At 42.2% G+C, this 18,698-nt stretch overlaps 1 protein-coding gene across 17 annotated transcripts in view; it reads right to left on the reverse strand.

Moving 5' to 3' along the window:
• The window catches only part of TNIK (TRAF2 and NCK interacting kinase), an 808,148-nt gene that overhangs the window by 225,663 nt on the left and 563,787 nt on the right, over nucleotides 1-18,698 (reverse strand). For all 17 annotated transcript variants that reach the window (XM_078666210.1, XM_078666209.1, XM_078666208.1 and 14 more), the window contains exons 9-11: nucleotides 17,102-17,180; nucleotides 13,925-14,100; nucleotides 10,688-10,754 (exon numbers count right to left, since the gene is read on the reverse strand). In XM_078666210.1, coding sequence (XP_078522336.1) covers nucleotides 10,688-10,754; nucleotides 13,925-14,100; nucleotides 17,102-17,180 — 322 coding nt within the window. The remainder of the gene's footprint in view (nucleotides 1-10,687; nucleotides 10,755-13,924; nucleotides 14,101-17,101; nucleotides 17,181-18,698) is intronic.

The following is an 18,698-nucleotide window of genomic DNA, read 5'->3' on the forward strand; positions in this document are numbered from 1 at the left end:
TGCACAACCACAGCTTGATCCGTTTTTAGTTTTGTCAATGTGTGACTTATTTTGGCATTGGTTTTGTAAAACCTTATTGTTGTGGGAGCTGCCTGGCCCCCACCATTACAACAAACATTGGCAAAAGCAAAAATTGTTTTTGGTCTCAGGTATTTACTGGCACTGACAAAACTAATTTGTGTACAGATATGCTTGTGAAAGAGCAGACTGCTGTCACTTACAGTGTAGCCAGCTGACAGAGAGAGGAACAGACAGAATTTTAATAAAATCAAAAGTTCATGGTCAAACCCAGACCAAATTAAAGAAAGTCTCCAAAGTACACCTATTGTATATGTCCTTGCATCAAGTGGCTTTCGTGAATTCCCAAGAATTTACAGAAGTTGGACAAGAAATAGTCTCCTGGATAGAGCCCTAACGTGTGGACGGGTTCTGTGAAGCCACTGATTTTGAACTGACCCAGCGACCCTCATTCAACTCAGCAACTCGCCGGACCCGCTGCGCGGGTCCCGCAGCGCACCGGTCCCTGTGGGAGGCTTCCTAGCGGAGGGGCAGCTCCCTTTCATTGGCAAGCATGGTTGTGATCGGGGCTGCGAGCAAAGCAGGGACTCCATTGTCCAGGAGTCCCTGCGAGCCCAACCAGTAACACCTGGGCTGCTCTCCCTGATTGCCACGCCCCACCGCCGACGGAGCCGAAAGCAGACGACTGGAGTCGCCCCTTGGGAAACCTGGATAGAGCCCTAACGTGTGGACGGGTTCTATGAAGCCACTGATTTTGAACTGACCCAGCGACCCTCATTCAACTCAGCAACTCGCCGGACCCGCTGCGCGGGTCCCGCAGCGCACAGGTCCCTATGGGAGGCTTCCTAGCGGAGGGGCAGCTCCCTTTCATTGGCAAGCGTGGTTGTGATCGGGGCTGCGAGCAAAGCAGGGACTCCATTGTCCAGGAGTCCCTGCGAGCCCAACCAGTAACACCTGGGCTGCTCTCCCTGATCGCCACGCCCCACCGCCGACGGAGCCAAAAGCAGACGACTGGAGTCGCCCCTTGGGAAACCTGGATAGAGCCCTAACGTGTGGACGGGTTCTGTGAAGCCACTGATTTTGAACTGACCCAGCGACCCTCATTCAACTCAGCAACTCGCCGGACCCTCTGCGCGGGTCCCGCAGCGCACCGGTCCCTGCGGGAGGCTTCCTAGCGGAGGGGCAGCTCCCTTTCATTGGCAAGCGTGGTTGTGATCGGGGCTGCGAGCAAAGCAGGGACTCCATTGTCCAGGAGTCCCTGCGAGCCCAACCAGTAACACCTGGGCTGCTCTCCCTGATCGCCACGCCCCAGCCACCTATCATTCCCCTATTAAAGGAAAGCATAATTCCCGCTGCGCGAGAGCGCGCAGGAGCGTGCCGGGACAAGGGCGGGACCGTTTTGTGGCCGTTTGGGGGCCGAAGGAGGCCGGGCTGGGCCAGCCCTCCAACATTTGTTTTTCCGTTCAACCATTCTCATTCCAATCCATAAGTAAGTTTGTTGTTTGTTCATATTTAAATTTGATTCATATACATTGACGTCGTTACATTTAATTGCTGCTATGCATGGAAAAAGTTTGTCACCTGACTCTGGGGGAATCAACAAGGGGACTTTGGACAAGTACTTCAGAAAGCCCGCTGGTGATACAGACAGGGAGTGTGATCTGGCGGAACGAAGGGCAGAGCGCCGACGCTCCATTGAATCCATTAAAAACAGATCCACCAGGGGCGTATCACCAGAGAACAGCCAAGTGCAAGTGGGAGAGGGTTTGTCACAAGCAAATGAAGACTCGCAACCATCGCAGGGATATCCCATGCTCCTGCGAGAAATGACCCCTTCATTATTAGTCATTAGTGGTATAGAAGGAAGTAACACTGTGGGAACTAGTGATATTACCACTTCAATTGAAACCATACCTACTAATACACGGAATACCACCACCTGGGAAAAAGAAATTTGGGAAACAGGGGGTTGGCAAAATTGTTGGACCACCACCAAATAAGAGACAGAGGAAGGGAGGGGTTCAGCAAAGAGCCAAAATCAGTCACACTGATTTCGGAAAGGGTAGAACAGTAACAGCTGCTCCCATACCCACAAGTAATGTAATCCTACCCTCTGACCTGGCCCAGGTTGCCCCACATGAAATACCATCCTCCTCAAATACTTCCGTATCGACTGCAGTAGGTCCAAATTTAATACCTAGTAGTATCTCTCCCCCTACTGATAATTTGTCAACACTCTCCCTCGAAAATATTGAACACCTACTTAGGGCATTTACATCCCCCATATTAGAGAGGTTGAAGAGGTTAGAGGATCGATTGGGGGTTATAGAAACGGCGATCACTAATAAAACAGGACAGTTGGTAGTACCTGCAAAGCAAGTTTTAACGCCTATAGCTGTAGTTCCTACACCCACAGTCCTCACACAAAAGGCTTTAAATCCTCCAAGTAATCTTGCGAACAGTACTGACCAAGGGGTAAATCCATCTAAGGCAGTTCATCAGCCCACCCAAATTAGTAAGAAGGACACCAACAAAGGGGTCAGCACAGTGGTTGCTAGAAATAATCAGGAGGTAGGGGGGAGAGTATACCCAGGTAAAGTAGGGAACCAGAGGGTCCGCCATGTTGAACTACCACCAGAGGTAGTCCCCTACGTGGTGGTACTTACGGGGGTCCCCAGGTTGGCAGACAATAAGAGGGAAGGGTTTAGCCAATTAAAAAATAAAACCATACATTGGCTCGGGCAACATAGACCGCTCCCATGTTTCATCAACAATGAGATTGTTCATGTAAGGCGACTCCCCTGGTTGGGGAGCAGAGTAAAGGATATAGAGGGGGATATAATAATTATACATTTCAGAGATCCAGGGGCAGTGACACACATCCTTAATTGGATGCCAAGGACCACTGGTTCACTTATTGTCCCCTGTGATTTAACCTACTTCTATCCAGGATCCCAGGTGCCTGCAATAACATCCGTTGGGGTACCTTTTGGTCCTTTTAATAACCCTACCGGAATGTTTAATAATCAACATATGTGGCAGGATCCAAACCCCAAAATGCCAAAAAATACATTTGGATGGAATATTGTACCAAATAGGGAGAATAGGAATAACTATAGAGGCATGGACCAAACACAAAGTGCAGGTGGAATGAATCATTTGTTGCCTTTCACCACTTTTGAAACTTCGAATAGGTTCGAAGCGTTCTCTGGGCTAGATGATTGGTAATGACGGTCGGGGCCCCCTGTTAATAGGTCTGAATCGAGGCGAGTGTCTAGCACCGGACCGATCTCCCCAATTGCCTCTATTTCCGGGCCTATGCAGGAGAATGACACAGCTTTATGTAAATTCCTTAGTTGGAATATAGCTGGCCTAAGAGCCAAAAAGGATGATCCGCTATGGATTAAATTTATCACCTCCTTTGATGTCATAGCTTTACAAGAATCCTGGGAAACCTCATGTGATGTTTGGCTGGATGGTTTTGTTACCTTCTTTGTTCCAGCGATACCCAGCCAAGCTGGGAGAGCTAAGGGGGGCTTAATTTTTCTTTTTTCCCTCAATCTTGCGGGGTCTTTTAAACAGTTAGACTCAGGTTCCCCTAATCTTTTGATTGTAGAATGGATTGTTTCTCCGATCCATTCAATTTTATTACTTAATTTTTATGATTCCTGGGAGAGGGCAATGGATACTGATCACATTGCACACCTAGAGACATTTTTATATAATTTCAGTCTCAATAAGCACACCGTATTTGAGCTCATCATGTTAGGTGATTTTAATACCCATTTATGCAATCTTCCCTGTCACTTGGGCGAACAATTGGGACCAGCTGGAACATTTATACCCCATTTTGAACACAAAAACTGGTGAGGCCCTGGAAGTTTTAATGGCCAGTTCTAATCTTTATGAACCCCTAAACACAGATGGGAGGGAAAGAGTCCCTACCTATAAAGGATCTCCGCAAGGGTCCATAATCGACTATATATTTGCCACGCCGATGCTACAATCAAAGGTATTAACCTACAGAACAATTCAGTCACCTTATAGTGATCATAACCCTGTGGTAATGGAGACGAGTTGGGGGGACCTTAAACGAGAGGGGCCGGGCCGCCAACAGGAGCAGGCAATACCTGTGCCCTCTGACCAAGGGAGAAGGCTCAAGTGGGGCAAGGTGATTCCAGATGATTTTATGGCAATTTTATTGCCTAAAATTGAGGGAGAAATAGAGCTATGTTTGGATCAAGAGGCCTCTAACAGTTCAATTGTTCGAGCTTTTGAATCCATATGTGCCCAAATTATGAAGGATCTGACTGTTATGCCCACTAAGAAAATTCCTAGTATGTTAAAATGGTTTGATGTTGATTGTTCATGGATACATACCCGTTTAATGCATGCACTAAAAGCTATACCAAGGGATAGGCTGCTTATTGCCAGCTTGAGGAGGGAATACAAAAAGACTTTAAAGGGGAGAAAAGACGAAATCAAAAGTGAAGCGTGGGATAGACTTCTTTCTGTTGATGTCTTGCGTGACAGCAAAAAATTCTGGGAAATCATTAACCATCCTTTTTTTGCAGATGAATTAAATGTAGCCACCGACTGTGTTATCCCGGACGAGAAGTGGGTGGATCACTTTAAAGATGTCTACGGCGAGAAGAATGGTATAGCCCAGCCCCGCCAATTGATAGCGCAGGCCTCTCCCCCGATAGTCTTTTTAGAGGAGGAAGTTTTAAAGGCCATCTTGGAGACTTCAAAAAATAAGGCCCCGGGGGCTGATGGTGTACCTGCGGACCTATACAGATACTCCCCGAAAACTTGGTCTCAGATATTAACTAAAGTCTTTAGGGCAGCAAATGATAAGGTGTTTCCAAATACCTGGGCAATCTCCATCATAGTGCCAATTTTTAAAAAAGGAAAACGCGATGACCCGGGGTGTTATAGACCCATTTCCCTTCTTGATTCGGCCATTAAGATCTTGGGCAGAGTTTTATTGGCTAAACTTAGGGAAAATTTGGAGGCCTGCGGAGGGCTTTCAACATACAATATGGGTTTTGGGAGAAACGAGGCACCCTGGACCAATGCTTGAATTTGCACCTTCTAATTGCCAAATATGTGGTGGCCGGGGAGGGTTCCCTTTACTTGGCCTTTATGGACCTCTCCTCGGCCTTCGATTTGGTAAATAGGTCCAAATTATGGTCAACCCTTCTTGAGATGGAGATAGACTCTTCCCTGGTTGCTTTTATAGCCTCTTTACACCAGGAGTTATTCGCCAAAGTAAGGGTCACAAATGAGGGGAGATGTACGGGGACTTTCAGGTCAGAGAAAGGGGTCCGCCAAGGGTGTATCCTGGCCCCCCTCCTTTTCACCATTTACATAAATGGGTTGGAAAAACAGCTGGAGGAAGTGGGTGCAGATGTGCCGCGTGCGGGAGGTCAGCCGATTCCGGCCCTCCTATACGCAGATGATGCGGTACTGATTGCCCGTACGAGCATAGGTCTGCAGACACTATTGGATTGTTTTGGCTCCTTTATGGAAAACCTTGACCTGAAAGTAAACGCAAAAAAATCCCATACTATGATAGTGGGCAAGCAGAGAGGGAAATTAAAATCTAAAACCTTCAAATGTAAGGGGGAGGTGGTTTCCAGGGTCCCGGTTTTTCCCTATTTGGGGGTCCTTTTTGATGAAAGGGGGTCTTGGGCCCCACAGCTAAAGGCAAAGAGTTTAGCCTTGGCTCGTTCAACAACTGCCTTGTTGGGTTTCACCAAAAGGTTGGGGGCCGGGCCAGGCCAATGGAAGCACTTTTGAAGGTTTATAACACCAAGTGTATTCCCATTGCCACCTATGGGGCTGCCCTGTGGGGTTATGTTACTCAAGAAAAAATCCAAAGGGTAGAAAATAGGTTAATTAGAACATTGCTCTCAGTGCCAAAATCGACCCCTACATTCTCTATTCACGAGGAAGTAGGTCTGGGTTATATTACAGACAAGCTGAACCTGGCACCTCTTTTACTTTGGGCAAGGACATGGCTGAATCCAGAATTAACCTTAAACCATCTTATTCTGGAGGACGTCATGTCTTTGGACCATGCCATGAAAATACCTTGGTTGAAGTTTTTAAAAAACACATTTTCAGCTTTGGGTAGAGTGGAACTTTTCTTATCCCCTCGCAACATTAAGAGAGAGGACGTAAAGTGGATTAAAGTCCATTTTACAGACAGGGTCCGCCTTAGTAGAGAGGGGAGGGAAATGATGAAACCATCCATAAGAGCTCATGCTATGTTAATCACTACCCCAACCTTGGAACCATACTTGAACTTTGTTACAAGACCCCTTCACAGATTTTTATTAACAAGATTCAGGTTTAATCTGATCCAATTTTCTCTAGGTTATTACCCTTCATGGAATCATTCGAAAGATGCACCCCCTTGCGACTGTGATAATTTCTCTGAGCAGGATACCATGCATTTTATGATGTTTTGTGGGTTTTATACTGCTGCTAGGAAAAAACATCTATTACCTGTGCTGAGGGAAGAGGGTTTTATTCAAGTTAGACCTGCTTTAATTTACCTCCAGATGATGGGCAATATTTACATTCCTTTTAGTGTGGCCAGTTTCCTAGCAGAAGCTTTCCGTTTTAGAAAAAAACGAGCTCCACTGAACATTTTATTGTAAATAAGGTATCTTTTATTAGTATCAGACACGATGTAGTTTAGTAAATTTCGGGTTTATCCCGCTGTTGTATTAATTATGAAATGTGATTTTAATGTAAATGTATTGTTTGTGCTTTTTATGGTTTCTTTGAAAATCGAATAAAGCGTGCTTTGACTGACTAGTCTCCTAGATAATATCTGTGAACTGCATTTTAGCATGAGCAAATATGCATGTGTAGATTTGTTCTTGCGAAAATCTAAGTGCTTGCAAGATCACTTTCCCTCCAACCACTTTTTTCCCCAGACTCTGGAAGAAGGTTTACATCTGACATTGTCGGAAGTAAATTTCCAACATTTCTTGGTATGGGAGAAGATTAGAGAAGAGTTGTTGAAAACCCTTACACATGCAAGTTAGTAGGTTTGCACAGACTCAAAAGAGCATTCTAACCCTGAAACTATTGCTCACCACTACCTTCAGCCCCAGATTGTAGATCTAAGGAAACATGGCAACATAAGGTGATTGCAAGTATTCAATCACTACTGTGGTATGAGCCCTGGCATAATCAGAGAGGCTGTATCGGAGCTCTTATATAATGAGATTGCTGCCATAAGTTGTCGCCGCACTACATGGCACCAAAGGGACAAGTGGATTTTGTAACGGGACAAGTAGATTTATGAAGCAACCTGTCCCATGGACAAGTCGGTATTTTATTAAATTCCACACCGCTAACATTCTAGACAGATTCTGCAGGATACCCCCCACCCCCTGAAACAGCACTATAGACACACATGTAGGAGTTCTGTTTTACAGTGACCTCTCCTTCACTCTCCAGGTCATCGCAGTTAAGCAAGAATCTATCATTGATCGTCCTTCTGGAATACTTTTTCTAATGCATCTTCCTCACAAGACAGTCTTGTTAATTTTTAACTCGCTTTCCAGTTGGACCACTGCCACACCCTCTCAATAAGGTTCCCAAAAACTAACTTCTGTAACTTTTAAGAGCCAAGAACCAGTTCTACAAAAACTCTAGAATACTCAGGATGGGAGCCTAAACCCTTCTCACCACTGACCAGATAGGTGCAAATGATTTGTCGAAAGAAATGTTCAATTCAGAGCAATATTTTACCCAAGAACACACTACCTTCACAATTCAGACCTGAGAAAATCAAAAGTTCCAGAGAATCCCAAAACCTAGTTCTTTGAAACTACCTTATGATAAAGTACAAAATTGCCCTAGACTCATGGGTACATTTCTTCAGGAAGCTACAAGCACTGCAGCTTCTCTCCTCTTCACTCACTCTCCTCTTCCACACGTGCATAATCAGTCTGGTCCTAACAGGCTTTTCCACAGTATCCACAGTGCCAGATGGAGTATTGCCAAGAGGCCGAAGCATGATGGTTGCCTTGGTCCTCATCACTAAAAGCTCTTGCAACCATACCTACATCTCCGTAAAACCTGAGTTGCTTAGAGGAAGTTTGGACTGCATGGCATACATTACAAATGCAAACAATATGAGAGTAGTTGGGGGCATTCCCACTAAAGTGTCTGGTTGTACAGAAAATGCAAATCAACCCAGAGATACACCAACCAAGTTGTAATTTTGTGGCTAATCACGAATATGTGCAAAGCCTTGCCTTCATTCATCTGTACTTTTTTACGTGTATACCAATAATTAGGTCTATTTCTGGGAGGTCAAAGTCTTTCAGCAGGACAAGATCCATGCCTGAACCTGCAGGGTCCCTCGAAAACCAATATGTTCTTGACTAGCAAATACAGAAGCAGTTGATATCAAAATCTCTGAGGGGGACACATTTTCATTTTGTCCCTGCTAATATAGCTTCATCGCTGGGATAAATTTGCCACCTCGGTCCAAAAATGTAACTTTGAACTCAAAGAAAAATACCTTCACATTGCAGTCCCCCTGAACTAGTTTTCAAGCAATAAAAAAAGCTGGGACAAATTGGATTTCTTGCTGCAACATCATTTGACCTTCATGGTCAAGCTGCAGCTTCTTGTACCGATGTTCTGGAGATGGAATACAATACTATGTCAGCCTTTTCTCCAACTACTGTCATTTTGGAACACCTGTAATTAGTTGGAGAAATATTCAAGGAGGCCCAAATACAAGGCACTGCCAAATTCCAGCCTTGATATTATTGACAAAAGTTCTAGAAATGATCCTTTTGTTGAATTTACAATATTTCTTAATCATCCCCTATCAACAAATGAGAAAACATGTGCATCCACTTGTGAAAACTAATTGCAAAAACACAAATTGGAAAAAGTACATGACAGTATACATACATATAAAATATAAGGCAGATAAAACCAAAAATATCTGATGCCCAACAATCAAGGTTCAAGCTATCCTTTATCTTCCTTTTCTGTTTTAGAATAGCTGACGCAGGACATGAAACAAAACCGTCGATGTTTCGACCCAACGGTTAGGTTTTAATAACTACGCAGAACATCAGGTCTTCCTCAGAACTAAAAAGATGAACGAATGGGGGACAGCCTTCAAAATCAAAAAATCAAGACGACAACCAAACTTCTCCAAGTCACGCTTGGGTACAACCAAAGGGTCAACTTGTATCCAAAAGTAATATATGCTACTAGAAGGACATTTTTTTTAAGGAACCTTAAAAAAGATTTGTGGCTGAATGATATTCCCCGTCAGTCTCAAGTGAACCCCGTCTGGGGTCCATGGTGATACTCTTCAAATATTGCGGTTGGGTCTTAGATATTACTAAATGAAAATCCTGGTAATGGACAGTACATATAATGTAAGGATAATCTCATCCCGAGACATGGAAGGAATCACAACAGACTCCATGTTTGTTTTGATGAAAACAGAGGTAGGCAGGTGATTTGTAGGTAACAAATGTAATTCAACAAGTGATAAATTCTACATACTCGTAGCAGCCTTTGCCACCCCTGGTTTATAATCAGTTTACTTTTGACATATAGGGGAACAAAAATAAATTCACTTTGATTCCAATTCCCCCTGGCTGCTCAGAGCTGCCTGAATGCTTTTTGGGGAATTGGGTAAGGCATTTTTTGGACCTATGTTAGGAACAACTTTGATTTATCACCTGTTTTCACATAATTCAAGCCAAGCCCTCATGAACCAAAACAATATTGAATGTTATACATTCACAAAAAGAGGCACACAAAACAGATGAAAGCTCAGGCTGCATGATGCCCACTACCCAAATACTACCAAAGTAGGTTGGAACACAAATAGAAAAATCTATTTAATTTTGTTTGAATATAGATTTTAAAAAAATCTGGCCCCAATAATAATTTACATGCCATGCAATATTTAACCAGGCCTTTTGAAGGAAAGACAATAAGGGTGTTTTTTTTATAATCTTTTATTTTGGGGGTTTTAAAAACATATATATTTACTGGACTTGCGCATGATATTAAACAAATACCTATGCAGCAAGCAATGTAAATTGTGGATTTAATTGCAGTATACTTAAAAATGAAAATAAAAATCAACTTTTACAACTACCTTTCTCACTGTACAAGGAAAAGGTAAGCACTGTTTCCCAGATTTTCTCCATTCCAGTGATGACATCTGATACTTTACTTACTAATTATATCCCCTGCCTTGCCCTCTTCCCTTCTATTTGTGTGTACAATTCTCTGGCTTGATAGTGCATCCAACTTTCCATAATTGTAATGGGTGGGTGCAGAAGACAGTTAGAGAAGATTGAGAAAGAGGTGATGTAAAGAGAGGTAGAAATAGAGTTAGGGGTGTATAGTAAAAAAAGATGAGGTTGCAGTGAGAGGAGAGGGAGACAATGGCTGTTCTGATCCAATGATGCCATTTTCACTTCTAATATCTAAATTATTGTTTTGCAAGTTTGCTTTTGAGGGTATTGTCTTTACCACGGTGCTTCAGGCTATATGCTTCAATACCAGAAAATTTATTTTTGGACATTTAGACTGAGTACTCCATTAAAACATTTTGGACCATTACAGATCAGACAAGGAGAGGAAACAAAATGTGTACCTTGGCTCTCCAGAATCATTCTCTTCCTCTTCTTCTTCACTTCCACTATATTCATATTCCGTTTCATCTGTAAGAGCCAATGCATATTAACAGATTTTGAGATGAGTTATGCAAACTATAACATTTCAGAAACTGGGAATACAAGTTTGAGATTGAGATGTAGACGAAGAGCGTCTTTAAATAATATACTAATGATTTTCTTAAGTATACATTTGTTCCAGAAAACATACTAGGGGAAACCACACATGGCCATGAAGTCCAATGAAATGGAAACACAAAACCATCCACAAAATGACCTGACCCAGAGAACAACTCTGAAAAAACTGAGGCACCAATGATAGATCATTGACACATGTAACTTTCTCACTGATCATGAATGTAGCACATCTTTGAGTCTCTTGCACATCACATATACTCACCTACACATGGCCACAGTTGCCTTCAATGAACACATTCATCTCTGCACAACACCATCACATGAACTTGCACACTGTCCCACAGTCCTTCCTCTGTGTGCAACAGCTGCATTAGACATCTACACTGCTCAGGGATACAAATGTAGCAACTCTTCTGAGCTTTTAAGCAGCACAACTCTCAGGCTTCATAACCCTTATCCTGTCAACCACTTGCGAATGCACCCACTTGCTTACCAAGGATAAGATAACAACACTTTAAGGGCACATAAAGGAAAGTAGTTTGCTTTAAGAATACGATGACATTTTTATTTACAATGCAAAAAAACACATTTGTCCATGTACTGCTGAGGGGAACAGCTTTACTATAAATTGAGTAGGCATTTTCAGCACTGCAGGGTTGAAAATAAAAAGCCGCATTTCATCATTTTGTCAGCCTTCTTTTTCTGGTCACACAAAGCATCATTTTTTCAGGATGTAACATTTATAGAACATGGTGACTGTAAATATGATAGTACCAGAATAAAATTCTATGAGTATCTGTTCTAAAACCCAATGGTGATGCTGGCAAGGTTTAATGAAAATACAGTGTGGAGTTCTGATCCAAAGTACTGTGGGGGTTAAACTAGGCTTTCCAAAGAAACACAACATAGCTGAAACAACGGTTGGTCAAGTGATGCTATTGGTGTTTTCATGCTACACTACATTCCCCTCATCAGCAAGAGGACAGTGTTATCTACATCTCATTTTAGTTCCAGTCTAGTATGATCATCCTGTTATCAAAGCATATCTTTTATAATATTATGTCTTACAAAGTTTTTTCAAATTGTGGCGTGGCTTGTAATATACTAACAGGTAACTATAGCTGCCCTGCTATTATTACATTCATAAACAATCTTCACCAAACTTATATCACCTTGACTCACAAAACTTCCCACTTACAACAATTTAAAATCCCTAGCATCCATACCACCTCACTGCCAAGATACCCTTCAGTACTCTGGACAACAGCAAGAGCCGTCACCAAATTTCCCAACTTAAATTGGAGTGCTTTTAAAAAGCAAACATTTTTCCACCTAAACCTGGATCAACGTTTGAAATCTTTTTGAAAAGCTTATGAGAGCATCCTTCCTAAAGACACAGGGCCAGCTAGCTCAGGGAATTATGCAACTTGCAACAGTAAGAGCGTATTGTTGACATGTCCGCGAACTCTAAGCCAAAGGCTGACATCAGGGAAGATTTAGCCTTTCATTGTTTCAAGGTTTGTGCATCCTTACTTCCAGGACGCCGTGACTACACACGCCAATACTACTTCTGTAGGCAGGAACTTATCACGGTCTCTGCCTCATCTCTTTTTCTTATCTCAATCCAAGGTCTGGCAGGTGTATGCTTCTTATGGTCAGATGGGTACAGCTAAACTTATGAACAACTACTGTTTCTATTTTCTGATGACCCACTACTGTTTCACTTAAGTAACACATTTGTTTTGAACCACTGACTTCTATTTATGATCCACAGCTGGAGGATTTTACTGCAACTGTTAGTAGTAGAGGGTGACCTAATTCTGTACATTGGACCATAGGCTACCAGTGGCTTTACATTAATTTCAGACCACGTTCATGACGCTACACAGTCTCCTTAATTGTCAACAGTGGATGCAGGAACTGATCCATTGATCTGTGATGGATAGGGGCATCATCTTGTGAAGCTTCTGTTCTTTTTTAACTACCAGACTTTGGTTTACCAGATCCCTCAACTTGCTACTCGCTCACCTAGGTATCATTACTTAGCAAGCCTTGAAGTCACTATGTGACGAAACACGTGCCAGCTGTTTTCTGCTGTTTTCAATATGCATGTAGGGATGATAGGTACTTGGCTTCTGTCTACAATCAACTACAGATTTGAAATATCTACAAGAATCCTTACTTTATGGCTAGAATTTCTTTGGACTTCCATTGAGTGCTTTGGTATCTTTTTCTATATCATCTCTACCAATGTTCGGATCCAAAATATGGGTAATCGGAGTGGGTCGCTGCAAACATTCCTGCCATTCAAAAATTCAAATTCTTTATTAATCATATAAATACTACTGTGAACCTGAATATTCCAACCTTTGTCACCCTCCCCAGATCTGGAAAAAGTGAGGGTCGGACATGCAACAGCCAGCCAAGATGTAATTTTTTTTACTAGGGCTTCTCTGAATCTCTCTAAGCCCCATACGTTCCTCCTTTATTATATCTCTCATTTTCCATTTAGGGATTTCAGTTTTACACTCCAGGGAGACACAATGCAGAAACACAAACACCTCATATGTTGTGATGATTTTGATCACATATCTGCATTTTTAGTACTACCTTACAAAACTGCCCTACTATGTTAATGTTGTGTTTGTTGTTTCTACCCTATAGAACCATGTCAAGGCACAAGACTAATTGATGGAAGGCGCTCATCCAAACCAAATCACTATCTGTAGATTTCAGTTGGAAATGTATATCAGTATAAATTGACTATTGAAAAATAATCATTTTTGTCTCCTCATCTGCAGGACACAAGCTTCTGGTTATCTAACTGCACCAGGTGGGCACTACTGCAAACAACTTATCAATTTTTATTTGCAAGTAAAGTCATTTCTGGAATACACCTCTCAATCGTATCAAATTAAGAATGTTCATTAACCTCCTCCATGTCCTCTCCATCCACCCAAAGACGTGCTTGGTCTGAAAGTTCCTAAATAAGGGTTGTACTAATGTTTGCAATGAAAACATTTAAGTCATGCCAGCCTCATTAATATTATATATAAAAAACCCTCCTCTCTCATACTCACCCTTCTCGCCTCGTTTCTTCTTAGTTCGATCAATGTGGTCCTTCAGCTGAATGCGAACTTGCCTTTCATTCGGCTGGTCACGTATAAAGGGATGCTTCATCAGCTGCTCCGTTGCAGGTCTCTGGCCATGATTCTTCACAAGACAGCTTTCAATGAAGGACTGGAACTTTTTAGACCTGGAATAACAGTACATTGACCAAAACTTTGTTAGAAAAATGTGTACCAGTTGAGTACATTTGGAGAGTTGAAAAGATACAAAGAACTAAATAACCATAGAGAGGTATCTAACATTTCAGCGTCCCATTTGCAAGGGGCAATACACATCGGAGCACATACAATTGAGAAAAAAGATCCTTTTGCAATATATGAATTGTTTCTAATTCACTGAGTTCTCTTGAATGTGTGTGCACATTCTGCAAGGCTTAAGCTGGTTACAGAAAATGATCTTCTTCACATAAACAAATTGTACTTCAACCACAAGCCAAGCCTCATGTCTCCAGCAGGGACTTGTTAATGGCAAAGCAATTTTTTTTCCAAGAATTTTCTAAATTTTATTTGACCTATTCAGTGATAGGTCGTTGAAAAATGAGCCTGATACTATTTTCTTGCTTTTGCAAAAAACATATTTCTAAAATATGATCGGTTTAAACAGAAGCACAGAACTGCATAAGAGCAAGAGTGGTGAAAATTATATTTCGTCTTGAAGTTGATCATTTGTATTCCCTGACCATGCCTTGAATGGGAAGCAGCCATCACATCGCATGTGTTACAACACATGCGATTACAACACGGTTGTTACAACATCGGCATTGTTACATCTTAGTACCATTACAACGCAAGTCGTTGCAACGACTTTCTCTAGGGAGTGCTCTAAACTAAGGAGAAGTATAATTTACTATTCCAACACCTTCCCTACTGTTGCACACATTGGAGTTGGAATAGTAAATTATACTATTCCTAAGTCCAGTGCGCCCCCTAGAGCAAGTCGTTGTGACGACTTGCATTGTAATAGTACTGCGATTAAACAACGTGGTAGTTGTAACGACGGCGTTGTAAACGCATGCGATGTAAAGGGCTATATTCACCTTGGATACACGAGGTCCGGTGAAGAGGATAGTCGCAGGTACCAAGCGGGTGCCAGGCGTTGTGGGCGGTGTGCCATTTTCGCCTCCACGCCCTCCCGAGACCTATGGGGCGTGGATCCTTTTAGTGACAAACTATACAGGTCCCTCTGAATCTGAGGAAAATCCCCTTAACTTGTTGGTTTGTTCTCTTTTGTTTTGTCCTGCACTATTGATGTCAAAGCCCTGGCATGGGCCTGCAAGGAAAAGGCGTTCCTCGCTCTACTCATGCGCAGGGCTCCCCAAGCCTACCAGAAACCCCTCGCCCAGAAAAACATACTAGGCTGATTTATCACAAACTAGGCTGCTTGACTTTCCTTCCCCTCCTCCCCATTTTTAGCAGGGCAATGCCCCTCACGCTCTTGAACACCAGCCGTCCCTGCCTTAAGCCCCCTGATGCGCTGATTCTCATATTAAGATTAACATGATATGCCAGCGTAATTGACGGTAAATTTAAAGCTCAACCCCCATAGTCTTACTGACCAAGCAAGGCCCCAGACCATATCACAACAGTTGATTGTAGGTGCTCCCCTTTTTATTTCTCCATATAAGATGCCTCACACCAACTCCTATAATGATATCAAACTGATTCGGTCCTTGAAGTAAAATATGACTTTAAGTGCAAAGCCCATTTGCATCCACTGTCCAGTGCAAAACAGCATTTGGACCAATCAACCAGAGCAATACATATATTTGCAACAACTGCTTGGCAGAAGTTGTGTGTTTTAACCCTAGTTCTTTAGTACAACAACGGTTTCGACGATGGTCTGTCATCATAAATGTAGGTGCGCTGTAGCGTTAAGTAATAGGGTGGTCAGAGTAGGAGGACAAAGACAAATCTTTAAACAGCTTAGTCAGGAGTCTGCAAAATTCACATAAATTCCTTTTGGTTAATTACAGAAAAGTTTAGAAAATTACGTGAAATTAGGCAAAATGCAAATATGACATTTGGTGGGTCTTTGAGGTGTTTTACGAATAAAGTGCCTCCTTGCGTCCAAACTTGATATGAGGACACACTTCACTGTAAAAAAAAACAAAAAAACTCAAGTGCAGTAAAGAAGAACCACTCACATTCCTTGTTTCGGTGGTGCAGCATCATGATGTATTTTTACCCGGGCGACCCAGAGATTACATAATGTGCATAAATATAAACGCAAAAAAATCCAGAAAATACACAAATTACACCTACGTAATTGAAATTTTACTTTTCCTTATTAAAATTAAAACCTGTGCACGAGTTTAATGTTCATTTAACCTACCTTTCTCGTTTCTAACATTATAATTAGAGGGATTTTATTAGCATTCACTGCTTTTCCCAACCTACATTCTAGCCATTTCCATTGGAACAGTTTTACACAGACTGAAGGTCAGCTTGCATGAATTATGGAGACAGCCGTGCACTTTATTTCAGTATTCTTACAGTGTTCTGCTTTCCTTCAGAAGGCTGTCTAATTTGTTTTGACTATATTTCAAACCTAATCCAATTTTGAATCCAGTTCAATTCCTTCCATGGCTAATCCTCCAAAAGAAATGGCCATGTCAGAAATGACTAAATACTTTTTTATTAAAAATGTGATCCCTCCTAAAGCATATTGATGCCACATCTGGTTTCAAGTGACTGCATGTTGAATAAATGTATTTTAATATCTTAAAATACCTTTTTTGTTGCCCTTTAAATGTCCTTCCTGAAAAGAAATGGTAAAATGAAAGAACTGTTTTATTTTTCTCTCTCATGAGAGATTAATAATAGGGATCCATTCATACTTCAAACCCCATGGCTGGACTTCATAGTATTGCCTTCATGCAGGAGAAACTTTGCATGAACATTTGCACCAATCGTTTACACTTGTCAAAGTGTGTGCAAAAGCCAGTGCAAACTTGCATTGGCCTCAGTACAAACACACCAAATTCAGGAATGTTTGGATGAAATTGCACTAGCCAGTAATCAGGAAATGTTGGTGAAAAACTGCAGTAGTGCAATCCAGTGTAATCACATGTATGCGACAGACTGTGCAATAGTGTGTGTGAAATACTGCATTTTGAAAATATTTTTTACCATTTCTTCGATTTTAATCTTGGAGCAGAGTTCCGAGGGATGAGAAACAAGGCCCTCATTGGATGCATGTCACAAAGCGCTAAAAGAAAAAGACAAAAGAGGTGTCAGACTCATGGTAATTTCAACATTTATCAATACTCACTAAAGTTCCTTGTACTTCATGAGGATCTCTGATACAGTTGATTGGCATTGAATCATATAATTTTGCATGAGAAGGAGACCACTGTGACAAAGATTGTAAGAAACAGCAACTCAGTGGTGGACGCTGCAAATAAACCCCCTGATTTTGATTGGCCAGATTTACTAATTCAGATTTAGGGCCTTATTATGAGTTTGGCGGTGTGGGACCGCCCCGCTCCTGCACCACCAAACCCATTTTTGACCCGACCGCCAGATTAGAAGTTTTTTCTTGTCTGGCAGGCAGTTCTTTGGCATTCCCACCGCAGTGCCTATAAGATAGGCATGGCAACGGGAACATCAAAATCAGTACTTACACGGCATGGACTGCTGCAGTCCATGCCATGCAGATACTGGGGTGCATGCACACATGGGGGCACAAGATGTCCCCCCTCTGCATGCACCCAATGGTGCAGAGGCACAAGGGGAGCCTGTAGGGCTCCCATTGTTCCCTGACCACCACATTTTCATGGAGGTCGCACCACCATGAAAAGTGTGGTGGTAAGGAAATATTATGCTTGGCCGGGGCTGCAGTGGCACTGCTAAGCATACTACAGGCCTCAAGACCACATCGCCACTGCCACGGATCTCGTATCCCTGGCAGTTGTGATAGCCCCATGGCGGCCCAACCGCCCTGGTCATAATAGGGTGATCGGAAGACCGCCACTGCTGAGCCCTCACGAGTCTGGCAGTCAATAGACCGCCAAACTCGCAATAAGCCCCTTAGACTAGACTTAAACCAGACTTCTCAGTGATGCAGTAATGAAGCATGAAGAAATATTGTGTGCAGACCTATCATGGGGATTTCCAGAGACAATTTTAGCTCAAATTCTGATCATGGAAAAGGCCCAGAATTGGAGAACCATCTCTTAGAAATTGGTACAGTAACACCAACCTTGATGGTAGTATCTCATTACATAAAGGAACATTCATACTGGCTTAGCAATTTTCCATCCGGGATCACAAAGTATCATTTCCGTGTGCACAATTAGTGCACTGGATTAACAAATAGAAGAGTATGTAAGAATGTATCAAGCTACTTAATGCTTTCAGCTTTTTCACTTTACTCTGGAACCATAGGGCCCAATGAGAAAGGTAAGATTTATGCTTGTGATTAGCCAGTTGAGGTATGTCTGAATTGAATTTAGCAACTCCGGGCAGAGATTTACATCTAGTAGGAGGAGTGCACCCCCCTCCTTACATGAAGGTGGAGATGTTTACTACTCAAATATGATGGTAAATTACTACTGGCAAGTTTATGGGTGTGATATAGGCGTAAAACTGGCAAATTTAGCTCTAAATAGTTTAGGCGGACATCTCTGTTTATTCTCTGTAAAACTATCAATTAAAATGAATCATCTGTATCACCTGAAGAAAATAATACTTACCCTTAAAAAATTGCTACTGGGAGGTACATATT

This window comes from Lissotriton helveticus, chromosome 11 (assembly GCF_964261635.1).
Source record: "Lissotriton helveticus chromosome 11, aLisHel1.1, whole genome shotgun sequence".
Classification (NCBI taxonomy): Eukaryota; Metazoa; Chordata; class Amphibia; order Caudata; family Salamandridae; genus Lissotriton; species Lissotriton helveticus.